The sequence below is a fragment of the Anomaloglossus baeobatrachus genome, chromosome 4, assembly GCF_048569485.1.
Source record: "Anomaloglossus baeobatrachus isolate aAnoBae1 chromosome 4, aAnoBae1.hap1, whole genome shotgun sequence".
Classification (NCBI taxonomy): domain Eukaryota; kingdom Metazoa; phylum Chordata; class Amphibia; order Anura; family Aromobatidae; genus Anomaloglossus; species Anomaloglossus baeobatrachus.
The window spans coordinates 622,546,331-622,567,116 of record NC_134356.1 but is presented as its reverse complement, the minus strand read 5'-3'; the positions used below and the strand labels follow the sequence as shown (position 1 = coordinate 622,567,116).

Genomic DNA, 20,786 nt, shown 5'->3' with positions numbered 1-20,786 from the left:
TATCCCCAATAACAAAAAATAACAAGTGGATAGGTCACTGCCTCTCACAAAGCCAGCACACTCATCGGCTGCTGTAACCATTCTTCTCATCTACAGATTGCCATATTTCCACCCACTTTATGACACTGGCACAAACCACTCTGTCCTCCCTGAGGCACATGAATGGACAGGTCACTGTTTCCCACAAGCTCAACATACTCTTCCTCCACGGCTGTAATAATTCTCATGGGCTCCGACACAATACATGTCAGAGAGGACAAGTTGAATGTAGACGGTTTGTCATCTACTCTGCCTTCTTGTTAATTTGGATTTGCGGGAGTGGTTAAGGGCAGGTCCGTCTCCCTTTTCCTGCAGAGCAGGTTACCTGCAATTAGTGGGATAATTAAAATCGCCGACACACACACCTGTTACAGGAATTTAACCCTTAATAGCAAAATGTGCAAAGATCTTCTAAACCTTATTTCCCCCAAAACGTAGTCACTGAATTCAATCTCTCCAGCTGAATATAAGGAGAAATGTAAGTCTACACATGGCAGGAGAGTGGTACCATGTCCAGACCCGGTCTTACTCATAGACACCGTGTGTTTATCCGGTAGTGACAGTCATTAGGGCGTTTCCTTTTCTCACCCTCATTGTTATAATTTCCTTGGTATCCGAAATCCGGATTTGGAGATACTACTGAGCATCACTTCTTTAGCAGACAGATGGGGAATGTCAGACTGAATTGTCCTCCTGGCTTAGGAGACTTTATAGTTAAGGGGGTTCATTCACTGTAGTAAGTGTCAGCTCTTGTGTCCCAGTTTTGGAGGTAGAGATACTTTAATTCTATATATAAAGCTATACGTAGAATGTCAGCTCTCCAGCCCAGTCATTCATTATTGAAGCAAGAACAGCATGGGGAGCTAGGATAGAGGCACGATGAGCCTCTCCTTCGTACATATAGGATCTATTTGACCTTGGTGAGTGAAACCTACCCAATTAATTTAGATATGAGCTGTATCGGGAAACTTGGGGCTACGTCAAGATGCCTTGTTGGGGAGTGCTATCTATCGGCTCTTTTCCACTCATCATCATTGGAGAGACATGGTGCCCCGGTAGAGTCTCCACAATTGATCCAGTTCTGCTCCCGGCTCAGGCAAGTGGACCAGAAGCTTCAGGAGATGAGAGATGTCTACCAAGGGTCAGGTGAGAAGTTCTTTGAAATATCTGAAGAGAAAACCTATAGTGTGAAATGTTTGTGGATGTGCTCAGTATGGTATAGAAAATATGGATAATGAAGGATCTGAATTGTCCATTGACCTTAAATTTATTGGCATTTTTTATTATGGTATCTTCTGACTTTGGTGGTAGTCCTGGGGTCTCATCATAGAAAAAAGTGCTGAGACCAATGAATTGAATTCTTCTGTTCTTCAGGAGTTGCAATTAATGTTTTTAGGCTTCTGGATCAAGGCTATTGGTTGGTATTAAATACCGAAATGTCCTTTTCAGGTGCTCTTGGATTTGCAGAACATAACTCAACCTCAGTCCTATATATGCTCTATGTAGGGTTAAGTTGAATGTCTAGCCTTGTGTAAGATGCCAGATATACACACGAGGATGTTGTTTGAGTGTAAAGGTTATTGTAAGACTGATTTAAGGTTAAGCTTTCATGTTAAATGTTGGATTTTCCAAGGATTAGGAGGTCAATGACTTCCTATAATTAGGTCAATACGGTAATGACTTCCAAATCTAGAAATGCTACTTGATGTAATTAGCTGGAAGATGCATATATCATTGGCTACCAATGAGTATTAGCGGGGTATTTATGTTTTGTATTATAATTAATGGAAAGTTTACACTGGCTTATGCCTTACTAGCCAAAGTAGACCTCACACACGAGCCCCAGCGCCTAGTGGGGCCTAAAGGTTTCCTACTTAGACGCAGGTATTATATATGGGATCGGCACAATTACAGGGTTTTTATCAGGTACTCAAGAGCTTCAGTCTGTGTCTCTGTACTCCAATGGTGTATCAATAAATTTAAAGGGAACCTGTCAGGTGCAATATGCACCCAGAACCACAATCAGTTCTGGGTGCATATTGCTAATCCCTGCCTAACTGTCCCTGTATCTAGTAGCTTACATAAAGAGATCTTTAGAAAAAGTATTTCTAAAGATTGTTTATTATATGCTAATGAGGCCAGGGACTAGTCGCAAGTTGGTCCCCTTAGCATATAAGCACACCCCATTGGGTGTACTAACATGCTAGTGAAGGTGCAGCATTAGAGGCATGGTTGCGCTTACCTCTGCTGCCACTGCGGCCGACGCTGGATTTAAGCTCAGTGTGCATTATCCCCGGACTTACGGTCATGAGCACCATGAAGCTGGGTGTACGTGTCCCGGCTTCAAACTGGTGTAGTGCACATGACCGGACATGCCGGGTCTTCTGATCATGTGCACTGACCCTATGCCCGGCATTCCGAGGCGGTGCAATGGACACAGGTATGCACATCACTACCAATGATGACACTGGGCAATGGGCATTGAATAGCATAAACTTGTGGGTGTGCTAACATTCTAAGAGGGCGGAATGAGCGCAGGAACTAACGCCCTTGAGACTAGTCCCTGCGCTCATTAGAATATGATAAAAGATTCTTAGACATACTTTTTCTATAGATCTCTTTATCTATGCTACTAGATATAGGGACAGTTAGGCCGGGAATAGAAATATACACCCAGAACTGCTCGTGGTCCTGGGTGCATATTGGACCTGACAGGTTCCCTTTAAGGGGAAAGTGGCTTCCGAATTCTGGCACTTATTTGCCTGCTTGTTGCCAATTCTCTTATAGGTTTCTCTTCTTGTGATTACGCTGAGCTCAAGTTATCCGAATTACTTCAATCAGTTGTATTTCTGCTCTTCAAGTATCCAGCACTAAAATCTCACTGTGTACAAGAGGCAATGACGAACCTCATCAACAGAGTGCGAGGTATGACACAATGCACCGCATACGGACTAGTCACTTATTCCAGTTAATCAGTATATCCGTTATAATTCATTTCTCTGTGTTATATTGTGATATATTGCCTCCAATATATCACTTTATATCTTATCCTCTGTTCTATACTATATGGCTATACAGTGGCATAAAAAAGTTTAGGCATCACTGGTCAAAATTACTGTTATTGCAAGTGGAAGATGACATGATCTCTAAAAGGCATAACATTTTTCCGTTGTATTTTACACTAAAACATAATTTACTTTCATCTTTTACATTTTAAAAATTACAAAAAGGAAAATGGGCTGATGCAAAAGTTTGGGCACCCTTGGAGATTTGTGTGCTCAGATAACTTTGACCAAGGTTTCAGACCTTAAGTAGCCTGTTAAGGTTATGTCCTGTTCACTATCCTCGTTAGGAAAGGCCAAATTATGCAAATTTCACAGCTTTATAAAAACCTATTCTCCTCTAACCTTGTGTCAAAAAACAGCAGCCATGGGTTGTTCTAAGCAGCTGCCTAGCACTCTGAAAATAGAAATGGTAACGGCCCACAGAGCAGGAAAAGACTATAAAAAGATAGCAAAGTGCTTTCAAGTTGCCCTTTCCTCAGTTTGAAATGTAATTGAGAAATAGCTGCTAACAGGAACAGTGGAGGTCAAGATAAGATCTGGAAGATCAAGCAAAATTTCTGTGAAAGCTGCTGGTAGGATTGATAGAGAGGCAAATCAGAAAACCCCACTTGACTGCAAAAGACTTTCAGGAAGATTTAGTAAACTCTGGAGTTGTGGTACATTATTCTACTGTTCAGAGACACGTGCACAAATATGGCCTTTATGGAAGAGCCATCAGAAGAAAACCTCTCCTGTGTCCGCACTATAAAATTCAGCATCAGAAGTATGCAAAAGAACATCTAAACAAGCCTGAGACATTTTGGAAACAGGTCCTAAGGACCAGTGAAGTTAAAATAGAGCTCTTTGACCACAATAATCAAAGGTATTTGTGGAGAAAAAAGGGCACAGAATTTCAGGAAAATAAGCTATCGCCAACCATTAAGCATGGGGGTGGATCAATCATGCTTTTGGGTCGTGTTGCAGCCAATAGCACAGGGAACATTTTAGGAGTAGAGCGAAAAATGGATTCAATGAAATGAAATTTCAACAAATTCTTGATACAAACATAACTCCATATGTAAAAAAGCTGAAGTTGAAAAGAGGATGGCTTCTGCAAATGGATAATGATCCTAAGCACATGTCAAAATCCACAATAAACGACCTCAAAAGACGCAAGCTGGAGGTTTTAACCTGGCCCTCACAGTCTCCTGATCTGAACATCATTGAAAATCTGTGGCTAGACCTCAAAAGAGATGGGAATCTCACAGAACTGGAAGACTTTTCCAAGGAAGAATGGAAGAAAATCCTTCAAACAATAATTGATAGACTCTTGGCTAAAAATAATTTATAAGCTGTGATACTTGTCAAAGGGGGTGCTACTAGGTACTAACCATGCAGGGTACACAAACTTTTGCATTGGCCCATTTTTTTTTTCGTTCGTTTAAAAATGGAAAAGATTAAAATGATTTTTTTTTTGCCTAAAATATAATTGAAATGTGTCATCTCTAACTTTATGCCTTTTAGAGATCATTTCAACTTGCTTAGCTGTTCCCCAATAACAGTAATTTTGAACAAGGGGTGCCCAACCTGTTGCATGCCACTGTATGCAGCCATCTACTGTTTAATTCTACATATTAGTAGACACTGCTTTGCGGTATATTGTTATACCATTTACTCTATTATACTTATATACACTATTTAGTCCATTTCTAATATACTGTGATGTACAGTATTTTTTAGTTATTTATCTGATTTTAAAGACCTACGTGATAAATTGTTATATACAGCTCTCTACTATTATATGTTATTATATGTTTTGTTATGCATTTTCTATGTTTTTCTATTTATTATATCATTATGCACTACTTTATTGTTATATATATCAGACCATGGAGGCATGTAGACCCTGAGTTTTGTTATTCTCATAGTTGTAGTCAATATGTGGATATGTGTTGTATTTGATGTCAAAATGCCCACTGGACATATACCAGGGGATGACATAAGAACCCAGCTGTGGAGCAGGTCAGTGTAAGTGATGCAGCTGCAGAGAAAGATGGTTGGATGTCTAGAGTGGCCATCCAAGATGAATGGACCTGAGTGACTAAAAACATATGAGTGTGCTGCAGGCTGAGAGGCACTATGTATTTAAGGCACCCTCCCATTAGGGGAGGTGTCTGCTCAACACCTTTAGGCAAATGGAAGAAACACCTGAGCAGGTTGTAAGGAGTCACCTCCTGTAGTGGTGGAGCAAAGCAGAGGAGAAGTTACCAAAGCCAACCAGGTGCCATCTGGGTGATTGGATTGTTGTAAAACATTCAAGAGTTGTGGCTTCCTATGGAAAGATATACGAGCCTCTGTGTAAAATGTTTCTGCTTCACAGATGGTAACTCTTGCAACTTTATTCCTGTAGGGCAGTGGTCCCTAACCACTCTTACCTTGCGAGCAACATTCATCTCTGAGAGATGGTCATGAGCCATGTCCAGTGCTCCCCCAGCACAAAAACTGGTGTTATAACAGCCAAAGCTTCCCCTCAGAAAGCACATTGAGTAAATTGCCCCCCCTTCCCCTAAAGGCAATGGACTTACATGCAGGGGTTATCAATTTACCCCCATTCGATATTCTTACATCAAGCACTCCCACCAAACTCTCCATCCTGAAGCACCCCTCAAGCTGGCAGAATCATCATTTCTCCAACTTACTGTAGCGCTGGCATCACTGAAGGGACGCCGACTTACTGCCGCGGCTGGGTCGCGTATGTGACGGGGTATGCGACAGAGCAGTAAGGGACGCCAGGCCAAGGAACAATCCAAGAAGATGTAATGAGGCAGGGAGCATAAAACATGCAATATTAAAATGGTTCTTTAGAGTCCACACAAAGGAAATAGGTCCGGGGGGCGCCAAGGAGAATGCAAAAGTCCTCAAAGTCCAATCGTCCATGTACGGGCGATAAGGAGCTGGCCTTAGCACAGGTCCTCACCCTTCACTCAACAAAGCACAATCCCACGTGGCCGCGGATCTCCAGTCTGTAACAGTCCACACACACAGACACCAGGATCCAGCCTCAGCTATATATCCTAGTATGTCTTCACCCGAGATCCAACTAACTGAACTAACATGTTCTTCTCTCCTGGGATCAGCCCCTTAGGTGGGCACACCTCCCCCTGGCCATTTGATGCATGAATGGACTTAAAGCTGGGTTTACACACTGAAACTTTCTAGCGATCCCACCAGCGATCCCAACCTGGCCGGGATCGCTACAAAGTCTCTGGTGAGCTGTCAAACAGGCAGACCTGGCCAACGACGCAACAGCGATCCGGACCTGCAGAACGACCTAGCTGGTTGTTGGGAACGTGTCAAAGCAGCTATTTGAAGGGGAAGTCGCTGTAAAGTCCCCTTTACACACTGAAACTTTCTAGCGATCATGCTGCACAGCGGGAAACAAAGGACCTAAGAATGGTCCTGAACGATTTGTTCACAATTTCACAGCAGGGGCCAGGTCGCTGATGTGTTTCACACACTGCAATGTCGCTGGGGAGGTCGCTGTAACGTCACAAAACCGGTGACGTTACAGCGATGTCGTTTGCGATTTTGCAGTGTGTAAAGCAACCTTTAGACTGCTGGCTCTGTTCTGTTTACCAAGTTGTAGATTGGAGCAGTCCCATGCTGAGAAGAACAATATATATATATGCAACCCCCACCAAATCAATGACAATAGCTACTGCTGAAGCCTGATTGCAATATGATACAGGCTGGGGGGAAGGTATGGTCACTTACATCCCAAGACATTTCAAAGTGTTCAGTAAGTACAACCAAAGGAAAGTGACATCACATCCTGACATAGTATTACAGCAAATACAGTGAGAAGGTAAAATACATCACATGGCATCTTGTACAAAAATATGGGATGGAGAAAACTACATACATCATGACAATTCCTTCCCCTCCCAACTTGTGTACGTACTAGGGACCTCTACAGGTCGCTGGTTAAGTACATGCAGGCATGGCTGACAGGACTCAAGGCTCCAGGTTCTTTAGTGTATGATGAAGATGTAGGGTTGAATGTTCGGGTCCAGTTTATATCCTCCTTCACTTAAACTCTGCTTCCTGCACCCACAAATTGGCATTGTATATCTCCCACATCATTGCCTAGGAGTATGTCTGCAGGAAGGCCGCTCATCACACCGATTATGCATTGTTTTGCCCCAAAGCCATAATCCAGGGTCACACTCGCTCTTGGAATGTATCTTTGAGTACCTCCAGCCAATTCAATGGCAATTCCTGGTCCCTTTTGAATTGCTTCTGGTTGAATTACTCGGGGATCTGCGATGGTGAGAAAAGCCCCAGTGTCACGAAAGCCAACAACTTTTTGGCCATCCAGCACGACCTCCTGTAGATGTTTATGCTGAAGATCATAAGAACGCGTGGCTGTGGCTCGCACTCCATAGACTCCTGGTAGGGAAGTCAACATATCAGGGTCACTTGGCAAATCATCAGGGCCTGAATCCAGCTCTTCTCCTGCTGAAGATGTCTGTAGATAATGGACAGGCAAAAGTGGTCTGCAGCTGTTCTGCCTCTGAACACCTGGACAGTGAGCTTGCAGATGACCAGGCTGCCCACATTGATAACATCTGCGCTGCATCTCACTCCTTCCAGTTTGCCTTCTGGAGAAGTAGGTAGGAGACCTTGGTGACTGATAGGGAGGTGCAGGTGCTGGAGGTGGTTGTCGATTTGGAGGATGACTCCACTGGATAGATGGGCATGTGGCCCGCAGATGTCCGGGATGCCCACAGCTATAACATCTCCGCTCTTCTACTTTCTCTCCTCGTCGTATTCCAAAAAATGTGGTAGAAACAACTGGAGGCACGTACACACGGGTATCCACATGATGTGGTGATCTAGGTCCAGGAACATTGGACACTGAAGGACAAGGAACCTCTGGTGTTGGGAAGCTGGTCATTTTTGCTCCCTCTGCTAGCAGCTTCTTCCATTGAGGCTTGATAGTGAGCACCTCATCAGCTAGAGCAGCAGCTTGTTCCATTGTCTCTGGTCTCCTCTCACGCACCCATTCCCGAATCTCAGTAGGGCACTTGGCATAAAACTGTTCTTTTAGGATGACCTGGATGAACGTCTCCCAAGTTAAGGCCCCCTCTCCCTCCAGCCAGCGATGGCATACTTGTTTCAGTCTGTGGGCAAACATCTTGAAAGACACTTCTCCATCACAGGCTAATGTACGGAACTTAGTCCTATAAGTATCTGGGGTCACAGCATAATGTTCCAGAATGGTCTGTTTTATCTCCCCATACTCACAATTCCACTGAGGGTCCATAGCTCTATAGGCGTCGGCAGCTCCACCCTCCAAGAGGCCCACCAGGTGTCTGACTCGCTCTCTTTCTGGGACTTCCATTAATCGGCACTGATGCTCAAAGTCCTGAAAGAAGCCCTCAATGTCACCTGCAGCTTCATTAAATGGCTTAAAGTCCTTGCGGGACACTCTGGAGAATTCCCTCATAGTTGGTGCTGTGGTTAAAGTTTGTCTGGAGCCTCTAGCTGCTTCCACAGCAAATCTCCTCTCCAGCAATGCTGCCCTCTCTTGAGCTCTGCGAATGGCCTCCCTCTTATCTTCTATGGTGGCCTCATCTCCAAGCAGTGCCATCTCCTCCTCATACCACACAATCCATTGACTTTTTTGGGTATTTACCTCCAGCTCCCGTCTTTCCTCCCTTTGCTGTGGAAATTGTTCCTCGGTGCCATCTTGCAGGCAAGCGTTTTCCAATGCCTCAATTAGTTGCTCCTTAGAGAGTCCTTTGTAACCGACTCCTAATTCACGGGCCATTGTTTGTAGGCTCACCACAGTCCAGTTCCTGTATCCTGAGGTTCTGAATCCAGATGTTAATGGGCCGTTGTCCTCCATTCTTTCTGCTCTGATCCCGCCGCTGCCACCAGTTTGTGATGGGGTATGCGACAGAGCAGTAAGGGACGCCAGGCCAAGGAACAATCCAAGAAGATGTAATGAGGCAGGGAGCATAAAACATGCAATATTAAAATGGTTCTTTAGAGTCCACACAAAGGAAATAGGTCCGGGGGGCGCCAAGGAGAATGCAAAAGTCCTCAAAGTCCAATCGTCCATGTACGGGCGATAAGGAGCTGGCCTTAGCACAGGTCCTCACCCTTCACTCAACAAAGCACAATCCCACGTGGCCGCGGATCTCCAGTCTGTAACAGTCCACACACACAGACCCCAGGATCCAGCCTCAGCTATATATCCTAGTACGTCTTCAGCCGAGATCCCACTAACTGAACTAACATGTTCTTCTCTCCTGGGATCAGCCCCTTAGGTGGGCACACCTCCCCCTGGCCATTTGATGCATGAATGGACTTTAGACTGCTGGCTCTGTTCTGTTTACCAAGTTGTAGATTGGAGCAGTCCCATGCTGAGAAGAACAATATATATATATATATGCAACCCCCACCAAATCAATGACAATAGCTACTGCTGAAGCCTGATTGCAATATGATACAGGCTGGGGGGAAGGTATGGTCACTTACATCCCAAGACATTTCAAAGTGTTCAGTAAGTACAACCAAAGGAAAGTGACATCACATCCTGACATAGTATTACAGCAAATACAGTGAGAAGGTAAAATACATCACATGGCATCTTGTACAAAAATATGGGATGGAGAAAACTACATACATCATGACAGCATACTTCTCCAATCCACGTGGGCTGCTGCTTCCTTCCTCTCCCATAGCCTGTGCACGCATCCCAGGTCTCCCGGGAGTGTGCTGAAGGCATGCGCGCACTGGCCCTCCTCTTAAAGGGTCAGCATGCTATTTCCAGGAAATGTCACTCAGCCTATGGCTGAGAGGCACTATGTATTTAAGACAGCAGAAAAAAGTATTTTCAGCTTACCAGGATATATGGTCCCCGGAAAAATGTGCGGTGCATGGATCCTCCAGCATAGCCCAGTCTGGAACCAACAGTAAGTCAATGAGGGGAGGAAGGGGGCAGGGAAAAATGGAATCCATCACCCTCCCATTAGGGCAGGTGCCTGCACAATACCTTTGGTTTGTCAGTGTCCTGTCTGTCTATTTAGTTGTAAGGTCCCATTACCCCTGTGTCCGTCTCCTGCACCTGAGTCTGCCTTCCCATATTTATCTGTCCCTGCTATGCCCACCATACCTGTCCATACCCAGCTGCCTGTCTGCCCCGGTCATCTCACCTGTACCTGCCTGCCCTGGTCATCTCACCTGTACCTGCCTGCATCTGTATCCGTACTCAAGTCCTTCTCCTGTCCTGAGGGGTCAGCTGACACAGTTCTAGTCACTGCCCTGGGAGTGGTACCTGGTGTCTGCCTCGCTGCAGGCGTTTAGTTAAACCCCTCCCACTAAAGAGTAATCCCGAGTCCCACCTCTGGTCCAGTGGGTCCACTAATCCTGCTCGATGTCCCTACACTGGCCACGAGTGTTACACTTACCATATGTATTCCCCTTCGCATCTCATATATGAGCATCTAGATCTGCTCTTCTATGTTGGGCTATTCAAAAGTCACCAACTGGAGACCTTCCCTTTTATAGCTTTCTGCTTGATCTGGTGCTAATGCACTAAGATGGCAGACAGCCGCAAGCCACATATCATGGGCCCGCGAGCCACATATGGCCATGGGTTTGGGACGCCTGGTGTAGGTAAAGGTAAGAACCCTGTGAGGTGTGCGGCCATCTAAGCGTTTGGGTGATCCACAATATAATTGTAATATACAATGCTCTTTATTGTTTTGCTATACACTGGCCTTTACTATATCATTTGTCTCTGAAGGCAATAGAGTGGAATTTAACTACTCACCTGAAACTCCCTACACTGCTGCCTGGAACACAACCACAACTAGAGGAAGCCAGTCCAGTAATAACATTACATCACAGCGTCTTTAGTGTATTCTTTAATATGGTTCCAAATAACTCACTATACTAGGATCTGCCACATTAAGTGAAGAATGGAAAGTGCTGTCCTCAATGAAGATAATGTGGTCTATAAACAGGACATGAGGACATGATATAATGGGGAAAATAAGTATTTGATACACTTCTGATTTTGAAGTTTTCCCACCTGCAAAGAATGAAGAAGTCTGTAATTTTTATCGTAGGTGCCCTTCAGCTGTGACAAACAGAATATAAAAAAATCCAGAAAATCATATTGTATGATTTTTAAATAATTAATTTGAATTTTATTCCATGAAATAAGTATTTGATACAATAGAAAACAGAACTTTTATTTGGTAGAAACCTTTGTTTGCAATTACAGAATTCAGATGTTTACTGTAGTTCTTGGCCAGGTTTGCACACTGCAGCAGGGATTTCATCCCACTTCTCCATACAGATCTTTTCCAGATCTTTCAGGTTTCGGGGCTGTCTCTGGGCAACATTGAGTTTCAACTTTCTCCAAAGATTTTCTATTGGGTTCAGGTCTGTAGACTGGCTAGGCCACTGACGGATCTTGACATGCTCCTTACGGAGCCGCTCCTTAGTTACTCTGGCTGTGTTTTTCAGGTCATTGTTATACTGGAATACCCAGCCATGACCCCTCTTCAATGCTCTTACTGAGGGAAAGAGGTTGTTGGCCAAAATCTAGCGATACATGACCCCATCCATTTTTGCTTCAGTTGTCAAGTCCCCTTTGTAGAAAACCCCCAAAGTATGATGATTTTGTAGCGCCCCACGGGGCAGGTGGGTAACCTACTCGTCGCCGGGCCGTCGACTGTCGCGGTCACGGGCAGTCTAGCCCGGCTCCGTTGCCCCGAGACATACAGAAGATGGCTGGGGAAGGATTTTGGGGTAGTAGTGAGGTGTTTGTCGTAACGCCTCCTGTGGTATGCGTCCAGGGAAGTAGCCACCGCTGCTGTCGCTGAGCTCCGGGGCGGATGGTAGTAGTAGCTATGGATGGTATTGCTTCCCACAGCTGGAGCGGGCCCCGGGGAGGATGATGAGGGGGAGTAGTAATGGCGGGCACCGAGGCGCAGGGCGGCGGAGCCGGGAATCAAGAAACAAGTCTATGTCTGTGGTTCTAGGTTGTTTACTCACTCTTTGTGCTGTGCTACTCACCCGGGTAATACCAGTCACTTTCTTTGATGGGCTCCGTCAAACCTGAACCCATTTAGAAATCAGTCCGGTGTGGTGTTCGGTGGGTTCCCTCCTTGTAACGCCTGTGCTGTGGATCCCCTGGCTTGAAGCTATGAGAGGACCCTGGGTTTCGCAAGTAGAACTCTTGTCCCTATATGCAGGTGTTGCGGTTCCGCTGTGGGGTCTGTAGTTATCCAAGGCCCCGGATCCTATATGGCACTGTGCTCTAGGGCGCTTTGTGGTCAGGGAATCTTGAAACTTTCCTCGTCCAGGCAGATTCTGGAAAACCAACATGGACTATGATATTCAATAAGGTCCTGCCACCCTCTGTGGCGTCGGTTCCGAGGGGAGCAGATGGACTCTCCCCACGGCAATCGTGTGAACGTCTCCTCTTTGTCACCGGAGAACCTGTAAGATGCGACTGCTCCGTTCCTCTCCTGCTGGAGAACTCTCTAACTGTTGTGTTGGCTCCTGACTCCCCTTGCTGGCAGCACCTCCCCCCTCCCAGGTCCTGAGCTAGTGGGACTGGGGCACCTGTGTGAGGGCATCCTGTAAATGCCACTCTGTAATCAACCCCTTTATTACCCTACCCTAGCCCAGTCCCCAATGGCGACAGGGGCAACCTGGTGTGTATTTGAGTGTGTAATGTGGTGAAACAGGGACTGACCTCCTCAAGATCCGGGTTTAGCAGTACATCCAAATTTGGGTGCAATACTCTGTGGCGACTGAAGCCTCAGGGGCGCCACATTTCCACCCTCATCACAGCGCCATGCGTCACAGTTGGGATGATGTTCTTGGGGTTGTATTCATCCCTCTTCTTGTCCAAACACGGTGAGTGAAGTGGATATCAAAAAGTTTTATTTTGGTCTCATCTGACCACATGGCCTTTCCCCACCTCTCCTCTGGATCATCTGGATGGTCATTGGTGAACTTAATACTGGCCATGACATGTTTTTGTGTGAACAGGGGGACCTTGCCCTGCAGGATTTTAATCCATGATGGCCTAGTGCGTTACTAACGGTAATCTTTGAGACTGTGGTCTCAGCTCTCTTCAGGTCATTTAACAGGTCCTCCCATGTATTTCTGGGCTGATTCCTTACCTTTCTCAGAATCATTCTTACCCCAAAAGGCAAGATCTCAGACAAAATAAGATTGAGAGTCATCTTGTGTTTCTTACATTTTGTAATAATTGTCCCAACAGTTGTTGCCTTCTCACCAAGCTGCTCGCCTGTTGTGCTGTAGAAGTAAAAATAATCACTAAACACAGCAATTAGCCAAGAAGGGTCAAACAGCAAATGCACTAGCAGTATACAGAAAGCCCTCTGTGTTAAAGGCGGGGGAAACACAGATACAGTATACCGATGCGACAACCACTTTCAGCCCACCATTTCATGGAGGGGGTGGTTGCTGATGCTAAACATGCACACAGATGAGGTTTGCATAAGGCGACAGTGACACAGGAACGTGTGATGCACAGTGTCTGGCTTACAGCTTTATGATGATGCCCATACTATTAGATCAGGTGGGCTTCCCAGCACTATATAAGAGCATCACACAGGACAGACACCCTAAAGGGGCATGGCTGCAGCCTGCAGAAAAATGTGAAATAATAATTATATAAAATGATAATTGATAAAGTGAGGTATTTGTCCATATTTTGGCCAAAATACATAAGCTCGTAATCCAACGTCAAGGGTCCCCACGCTTACGAGTCCCTACACTACATTCAAAATAATTCACAGAATAGGACATGAATTCAAAAGAAGTAAAAAAAAAAAACCTCACCAAAAACAGACATTAGCCAAGAAAGGTCAAACAGCAAATGCACTAGTTCTAGTGCATTTGCTTTTTGACTCTTATTGGCTAAAGGCTGTTTTTAGTGATTTTTTTTGTTTTTTGTTCTTCTTTTGAATTTATGTCCTATTCTGTGAACTATTGTCTTTTAGCCCATCCCAGCCTTGTGCAGGTCTACAATTTGGTCTCTGGTGTCCTTAAGCGGGCTTTACACGCTGCGACATCGCTAGCTGATGCTAGCGATGGCGAGCGTGATAGCACCCGCCCCTATCGTTATGCCGATATGTGGTGATCGCTGCCGTAGCGAACATTATCGCTATGGCAGCGTCACATGTACTTACCTGCTCGGCTACGTCGCTGTGACCGGTGTACCGCCTCCTTTCTAAGGGGGCGGTTCGCTCGGCGTCACAGCGACGTCACTAAGCGGCTGCCCAATCAAAGCGGAGGGGCGGAGATGAGCGGGACGAACATCCCGCCCACCTTCTTCCTTCCTCATTGCTGGCGTGTGGCAGGTAAGGAGAGGTTCCTCCTTCCTGCGGCGTCACACGTAGCGGTGTTTGCTGCCGCAGGGACGAGGATCAACTTCGTCCAAGCGACAGCAGCGATAATTGGGAGCGGACCCCCATGTCAACGAGGAGCGATTTTGGACGTTTTTGCAACGATCCAAAATCGCTCCTAGGAGTCACACACAACGAGATCGCTACAGCGGCCAGATGTGCATCACAAAATCCGTGACCCCAACGAGATCACTGTAGCGATCTCATAGCGTGTAAAGCCACCCTTAGACAGCTCTTTGCTCTTGGCCATGGTGGAGAGGTTGGAGTGTGATTGAGTGTGTGGACAGGTGTCTTTTATACAGGTAACACGTTCAAACAGGCGCAAATTTGACGCCCCTGGACTAGTCAGGGCGTCACAGGGTACTGCACTTCCTATTCTCTGGTGCAGGACTCAACCCTCCATGGTTCTGGGTTCCCAAACTATGGTACTGCCTCCATCAGCATCCAAAATTCCAAACCACACCTCACACCACACCCTGTCAGGCACACCAGTGGGCTGCCTAGCTGGAATAGGGCCGCCCACCTAGGGTTCAGGCAGACTGGTGGGAGGGAAGTAGAGGAGTTGAGTAGTAGCCCTCGAGAAGTGAGAAGCTGAGGGAGTAGTGGCTCCCTGTCTGTAGCAGGTTGGGTCGCAGACGGTGGTCTGGGCCCGGAGGAGTCGGAGACCCGGTCGCAGGGGATTGAGGCTGGATGCCTAGGCCCGGTCTTGGAGGATGGTCAGCAGCTCGAGTCTAATAACCAGTCCGGGACCGAAAGCACGGCGTGCTACAGAACCCTAGGTCAGGAAGTAGCTTCAGGCAACCCGGCAATTAACCTGTGGAGGATAGTGACTTTATGGACTGTCCCCGAGAAGCTCAGAGATCAGGGGCACTAGCGCAACGAGGGGAATAGGGCTTTCCAACCCATGCAGCCCACAGAAATCCCAAGCATGAGCCCTTGAGAGCGCAGCTCCACTAGCAACAAGTAGGGTGCAGGGGCCCGGACAGCTTTAAGCCAATGGGCCACCAGAACACTTCTAATTTGTGCACGGAGGCAGGCTCCGGATCACCTGGCAGTACCAGAGGTGACGGATACCCAGACAAGCTCCCCCCAAGAGGACAGCGGCACCCAGGGACTTGGTTTACCTTGTTGTCAGAGTCTGCTTTGCGGCCGCATCATCACCAACACTGCCTGAGTGAGTACATGATCCTCCCCTACTCCCAACCGGCCCTGCGCTCCCCTGCTCTACCATCATCCAGAGTCCTGGGGCCTCCCCTACCCGTGCAGGGAACATCATCTGGCTGCCCCACTCCATTACCCCGGGGTATTCCCATCGGCAGCACCGTTACGCCCCTTACCGCAAACCACGGGTGGCGTCACAAACTCTAACATCCCCTTTAAATACCCCCCTTTCCGTTTGAAGTGGCCGCGAGCCACAGCAGACCCTGGATCCAAGCGGTTTGACCGCTGCAGGGGCGGCACACAATTAATACAGTTAATGAGTGCAGAGTAGCAGGGCTTCTTAAAGAAAGTTGAAGTTAACTACGGTAAAAAGTAAAGACCTCTCCATTCTTTGTAGGTGGGAAAACTTGCAAAAACGGCAGTGTATCAAATACTTAAGTGTTTCAGAGTCATCCGTTTAGTCAAAACCCCTCGAAACTAATCATACAAGAGTAATAAAGAAGAGTAAAGGCCGCTTTACATGCAGCGACATCGCTAGCGATGTCGCTAGCGATCGCACCCACCCCCGTCGTGTGTGCGTCACGGGCAAATTGCTGCTCGTGGCGAACAATATCGGTAGTACGCGTCACACGCACATACCTTCCAAACGACGTCGCTGAGGCCGCCGAACAAACTCTTTTTTAAGGGGGAGGTTCGTGCAGCGTTACAGTGACGTCACACAGCGGGCCAGCAGTAGATGCGGAGGGGCGGAGAGCAGCCGCATTATCGTCACTCCCACCTCGTTGACAGAGGATGCAGGAACGTTGTTGTTCGTCGTTCCCGGGGTGTCACACGTAGCGATGTGTGCTGCCTCAGAAACGACGAGCAACCTGCATCCTAAAAGATCAACGATTTTTTGAAAATGAACGACGTGTCAATGATCAACGATTTATCCCTTATTTCGGATCGATGCCGGATGTGCGTCACGAATTCCGTGACCCCAACGATATCATGTTAGTGATGTTGTTGCATGTAATGGGGCCTTAAGAGTGGAGAAAAATGAGGCAATGTTGTCCCACCAAGCATTCATTTGAGTGTAGGACCTGTCATGTCCATCTCCATAACCTTCATAGACTTCAGTGGCAGAAACCTTGCACGTGCTCAGCTGTTTGCCCTTCATGTAGCTATGGTAGACTGTTGGGTAGGGTCCGTTGTACTGGTGGGATGGGGCCTCCATCAACATCAATCCATCCCTGCTCTTAATGCTCCTTTCAGCTCTAATCATCTACTATGCCATCCAAGGAACTTGTCTCATCTGTCTTCTGAACATTTCGCAAAGTTCAGTAATCATATTAAAAGACAATCGGACTTCATTAATGTCAACCGGAATCATACCAGACTAATATATGTCACTCAAGAACTAGGTTGTCACAGGTTAATCCTTTATAATTATCTCTGGAGGCTTTATGTGTGAGTTTGGAATTCCAGGTTACTCCAGTCATTTATGTATTATGACATTGGATGGATTTGTGGAAGGCATTTAATGCTTGGCTAAAATTAATCACTCCAAGCAGATTGCGACATGGGAAATGCCAAGTATGAACTTGCTGCTGATATCAACTGTGACCTCCATTCCTGTCTAGTCCATGGCCACATGCCATACGTCAACTTATATGGACCAATCTTTGAAGCATGATCTCTTTACAATTGCCCCTTCTAGGAACTAGATTCAAGTCTTAAGGCCGCTTTACACGCTACGACATCGCTAAAGCGATGTCGTTGGGGTCACGGATTTTGTGACGCACATCTGGCCGCGTTAGTGATGTCGTTGCGTGTGTACCGCCCCGGGGCTCGGCCGGCCGCCGAGCCGCTCGGATCCGTGCTCGTCGGTGGGTGGCTCGAGCTCTTCATGGTCCCGGGGGTCACGTCGCTCTGTTGACCCCCTCCGTGGGTAGGGGGATGATGGTCCCGGGGGCCCGAGGAAGGTGCTGAGGCGAGGGGATGGATGCGTGCTGGGGTGTCGGTGCAGTGCGGTGCGCGGCCCAAAGGCACTGTTGTACTCACTATGACAAACACGCTGGAGTCTCTGGTAAACCAAACAAGATTGTGAACGGTGCCCGCAGCCGGCTGCAGTTTTCCCCTTAACAGGTTGGTGGTTTCCGCCTTTCTCCTGCACCTCACTATTGTAGAAATCACGACTCCTATGCCTGAGCAACGGTAGTCCGCTCTCAGGTTTGATATGTGTCGGGAGAGCCCTTTTTGCCCGCAGATGCTGGCCCTTCGGGTCTCTATGCCTTGGCAGTGGCTTTACAACTATGGTTGGGCTGTTGTCTTCAGTCGGGTCTTATGTGGGAAAGGTCCTAAAGTCCAGTCCTCAATCAGTTGCTTTGACTCAGCCCGGTTGTTTCTGGGCCTTGTATTGGGTCTGAGTACCCCTCCTGGTGCTCCGGTTTGCAATCGGTTCCCCGGTTCGGTACCGGCGGGCCACCGCCCGTCCCCGGTCCCTACGGTTCCACCAGCTGTAATCCCAGCTACTGCAGGCGGCCACCACCGTCTGCCTCCTTGCCAGAGGTGACTGGGCTCCAACCCAGACACCGGGTGTAGAGTATGGCAGACCTAGGCACAGGTCTGCCCTTGAACTTCACTCCACTCCACTTCACTGTCAAAGCTAATCTACTGTTTTTCCCACCTCCGGGCCTGTGAACTCCTCGGTGGGCGGAGCCAACCGCCTGGCTCTGCCCCCTGGTGCGAACATCAAACCCGGAGGGTGGTGACAAGGGTTTTGTAGTTTGGCTGCTGTCACCTTACTAAGGTGGGGGGGCGTGTGTGTATGGGACTACCCGTGACAACCTGGCTAGTCCAGGGCGTCACATTCCCCCATGGTTTAATGCAGACCGTCCGCGGGCTGCCCGTCCACCATCGGTTAATTTTGTTGCTTTGTAACTGAAAAAGATTAAAACATATTTACAAACATAACTTTTGTACAAACTTCAAGCAAACTTTTTAAATCTTCCCTTACGGGAGGCATACTCTTAAACGTTGCAAAATATAACATTTTTATTAACACGGGAACGGGACCGGGTCCTTCAGTCACCCACCCAAACAAACCTAGCCTTGATGCCGCCCCTAAGAAACGGGCAGCACCCCTTTTCCCCAGTCCAGGAATGGGCCCAGGTTTTGTTTTAAGGGACGGGTACAGGGTTTCACACCTGTTGGTCTCTCAGGGGCCCCATGTCCAGGGGACTCCTGGGCCCGGAGGATCGCCACCGGTTGCATTGGTGATGGGGCCACGGCCATCACTTTCCCGCAGGCCCATCCTCCAGTCTGCCTCTCCGGAGGCCGTGAAACGGGAAGGCCGATCAAGGGACTATTTACAAACGGGACTCTGCTGCCGGCGCAGCCTCCTCCAGTCACTTTCCCACAGTCCACTACAGGGCAGCACGGGTCCCCAATGCCACACTCACAGTGACACCGTCCACAAAGACCCCGTTCTCCACTGCCTGCGGTGCGGGTACGGTGAACCGTGCTCTGTAACGGGAACTGTCCTCGCTCCTCACAACTCCCTGCCGTCCTCCACCAGGGGCTCCGACCCCCGATGGCGCCCACTGGGACTCCAACCGCAGCGGCGTTCAACAAGTCAGGCAGGGTCCGGCTCCTTCCACCAGGCGCACTGGATGGCATCTCCCGGGAACATGGGGACGTTCAACAAAGGAACACGGGATTTCGTAGCAGCGGGTCCTTAAAACATTTAAAACTTGTAAAACTTGCAACTTCAGGGCGGCTAACACCGCAGGGGACCGTATTGGCCGACGGTCTGACGATCAATCGGGCTCCCCATCCAGGTGCAGTATTTCCCTGGGCTATAAACTTCCAGCGGGAACGGCGACGGAGGCAGCGTACACGGCACCTCTTCCTCTATGAGCTGTGCTACCTCGGGCTCACTGGTCACGGTACTGGCGGGCTCCGGCTCCCAGCTGATGAGGGACGACATGGGGGTCTGCGTGGCTTTATCTTGGCGCTGCACGGCTGCGGCGGCCCTCTGCTCACGGGCCCATACTACGACAACCATCCTCTGCACCTCCGCTTTCCATTTGAGCACCTGCTGCAAACTTTGCGCCCTCACCTTCACGCAGAATTGACCCAGCTCCCGCTCCAACCAAGCAGCGGTTCCGGCGGGAAGCTCACCCGGGCCGCAGTCCTCAAAGGCTACTCCACCTCTGCTGCTTCCGGGTCCCGCCGCTCCAGCGGCGGGCACCTCTCCGCTCCCGTCCGGGAACACCGACATCTTTCCATGTGTCCTCCCCGTGGTCTCTTCGGGGCACTCTGCTTGCTTTCTGCACCGCTCTGCTCTCAGGGGGCGGGGCTTCACTTTCACGCCATTTTTGCTTGGAGAAGACAGCTTGGGCGGGAAACTTCGCGCCACAGGAAGGTGACAAGATGGCGGATTCTAAAATTTTTCAATGGAGACTCCGCTGACGATAACTTCAAGGCACACTTCCACAGTTAAGTGGATGGGTTCAATCCTGTTTGTGACGCCAGAAGAGTCGATGTGTACCGCCCCGGGGCTCGGCCAGCCGCCGAGCCGTTCGGATCCGTGCTCGTCGGTGGGTGGCTTGAGCTCTTCATGGACCCGGGGATCACGTCGCTCTGAAAGGGGGTTGGCACTACACGTAGGGACTTCAGTGGAGAGGTCCACGGCCGGAGCCGCGGTTGTTTGTAGGGGATTTAAGTTCGTGACGCCACCCACGGGTTGTGGCGAATGGATGGACACCACCGCTGCCGTTGACTAGGCTCCCGGGGACGGTGTTGCGCAGCTTGGTGTTGACCCCCTCCATGGGTAGGGGGATGATGGTCCCGGGGGCCCGAGGGAGGTGCTGAGGCGAGGGGATGGATGCGTGCTGGGGTGTCGGTGCGGTGCGTGGCCTAAAGGCACTGTTGTACTCACTATGATAAACACGCTGGAGTCTCTGGTAAACCAAACAAGATGGTGAACAGTGCCCGCAGCTGGCTGCAGTTTTCCCTTTAACAGGTTGGTGGTTTCCGCCTTTCTCCTGCACCTCACTATTGTAGAAATTACAACTCCTATGCCTGAGCAACG

At 48.4% G+C, this 20,786-nt stretch overlaps 1 protein-coding gene across 2 annotated transcripts in view; it reads left to right on the top strand.

The window, feature by feature from the left end:
* Positions 1–675: 675 nt before the first annotated feature.
* GMIP (GEM interacting protein) overlaps positions 676–20,786 on the top strand; it is a 165,996-nt gene continuing 145,885 nt past the window's right edge. The window contains exons 1-2 of one of the 2 annotated variants that reach the window (XM_075346305.1): positions 676–959; positions 2,827–2,964. In XM_075346305.1, coding sequence (XP_075202420.1) covers positions 2,937–2,964 — 28 coding nt within the window. In that variant the 5' untranslated portion in view covers positions 676–959; positions 2,827–2,936. Of the gene's footprint in view, positions 1,186–2,826; positions 2,965–20,786 lie in introns of both variants that reach the window. The other variant, XM_075346303.1, reaches the window with a different exon arrangement.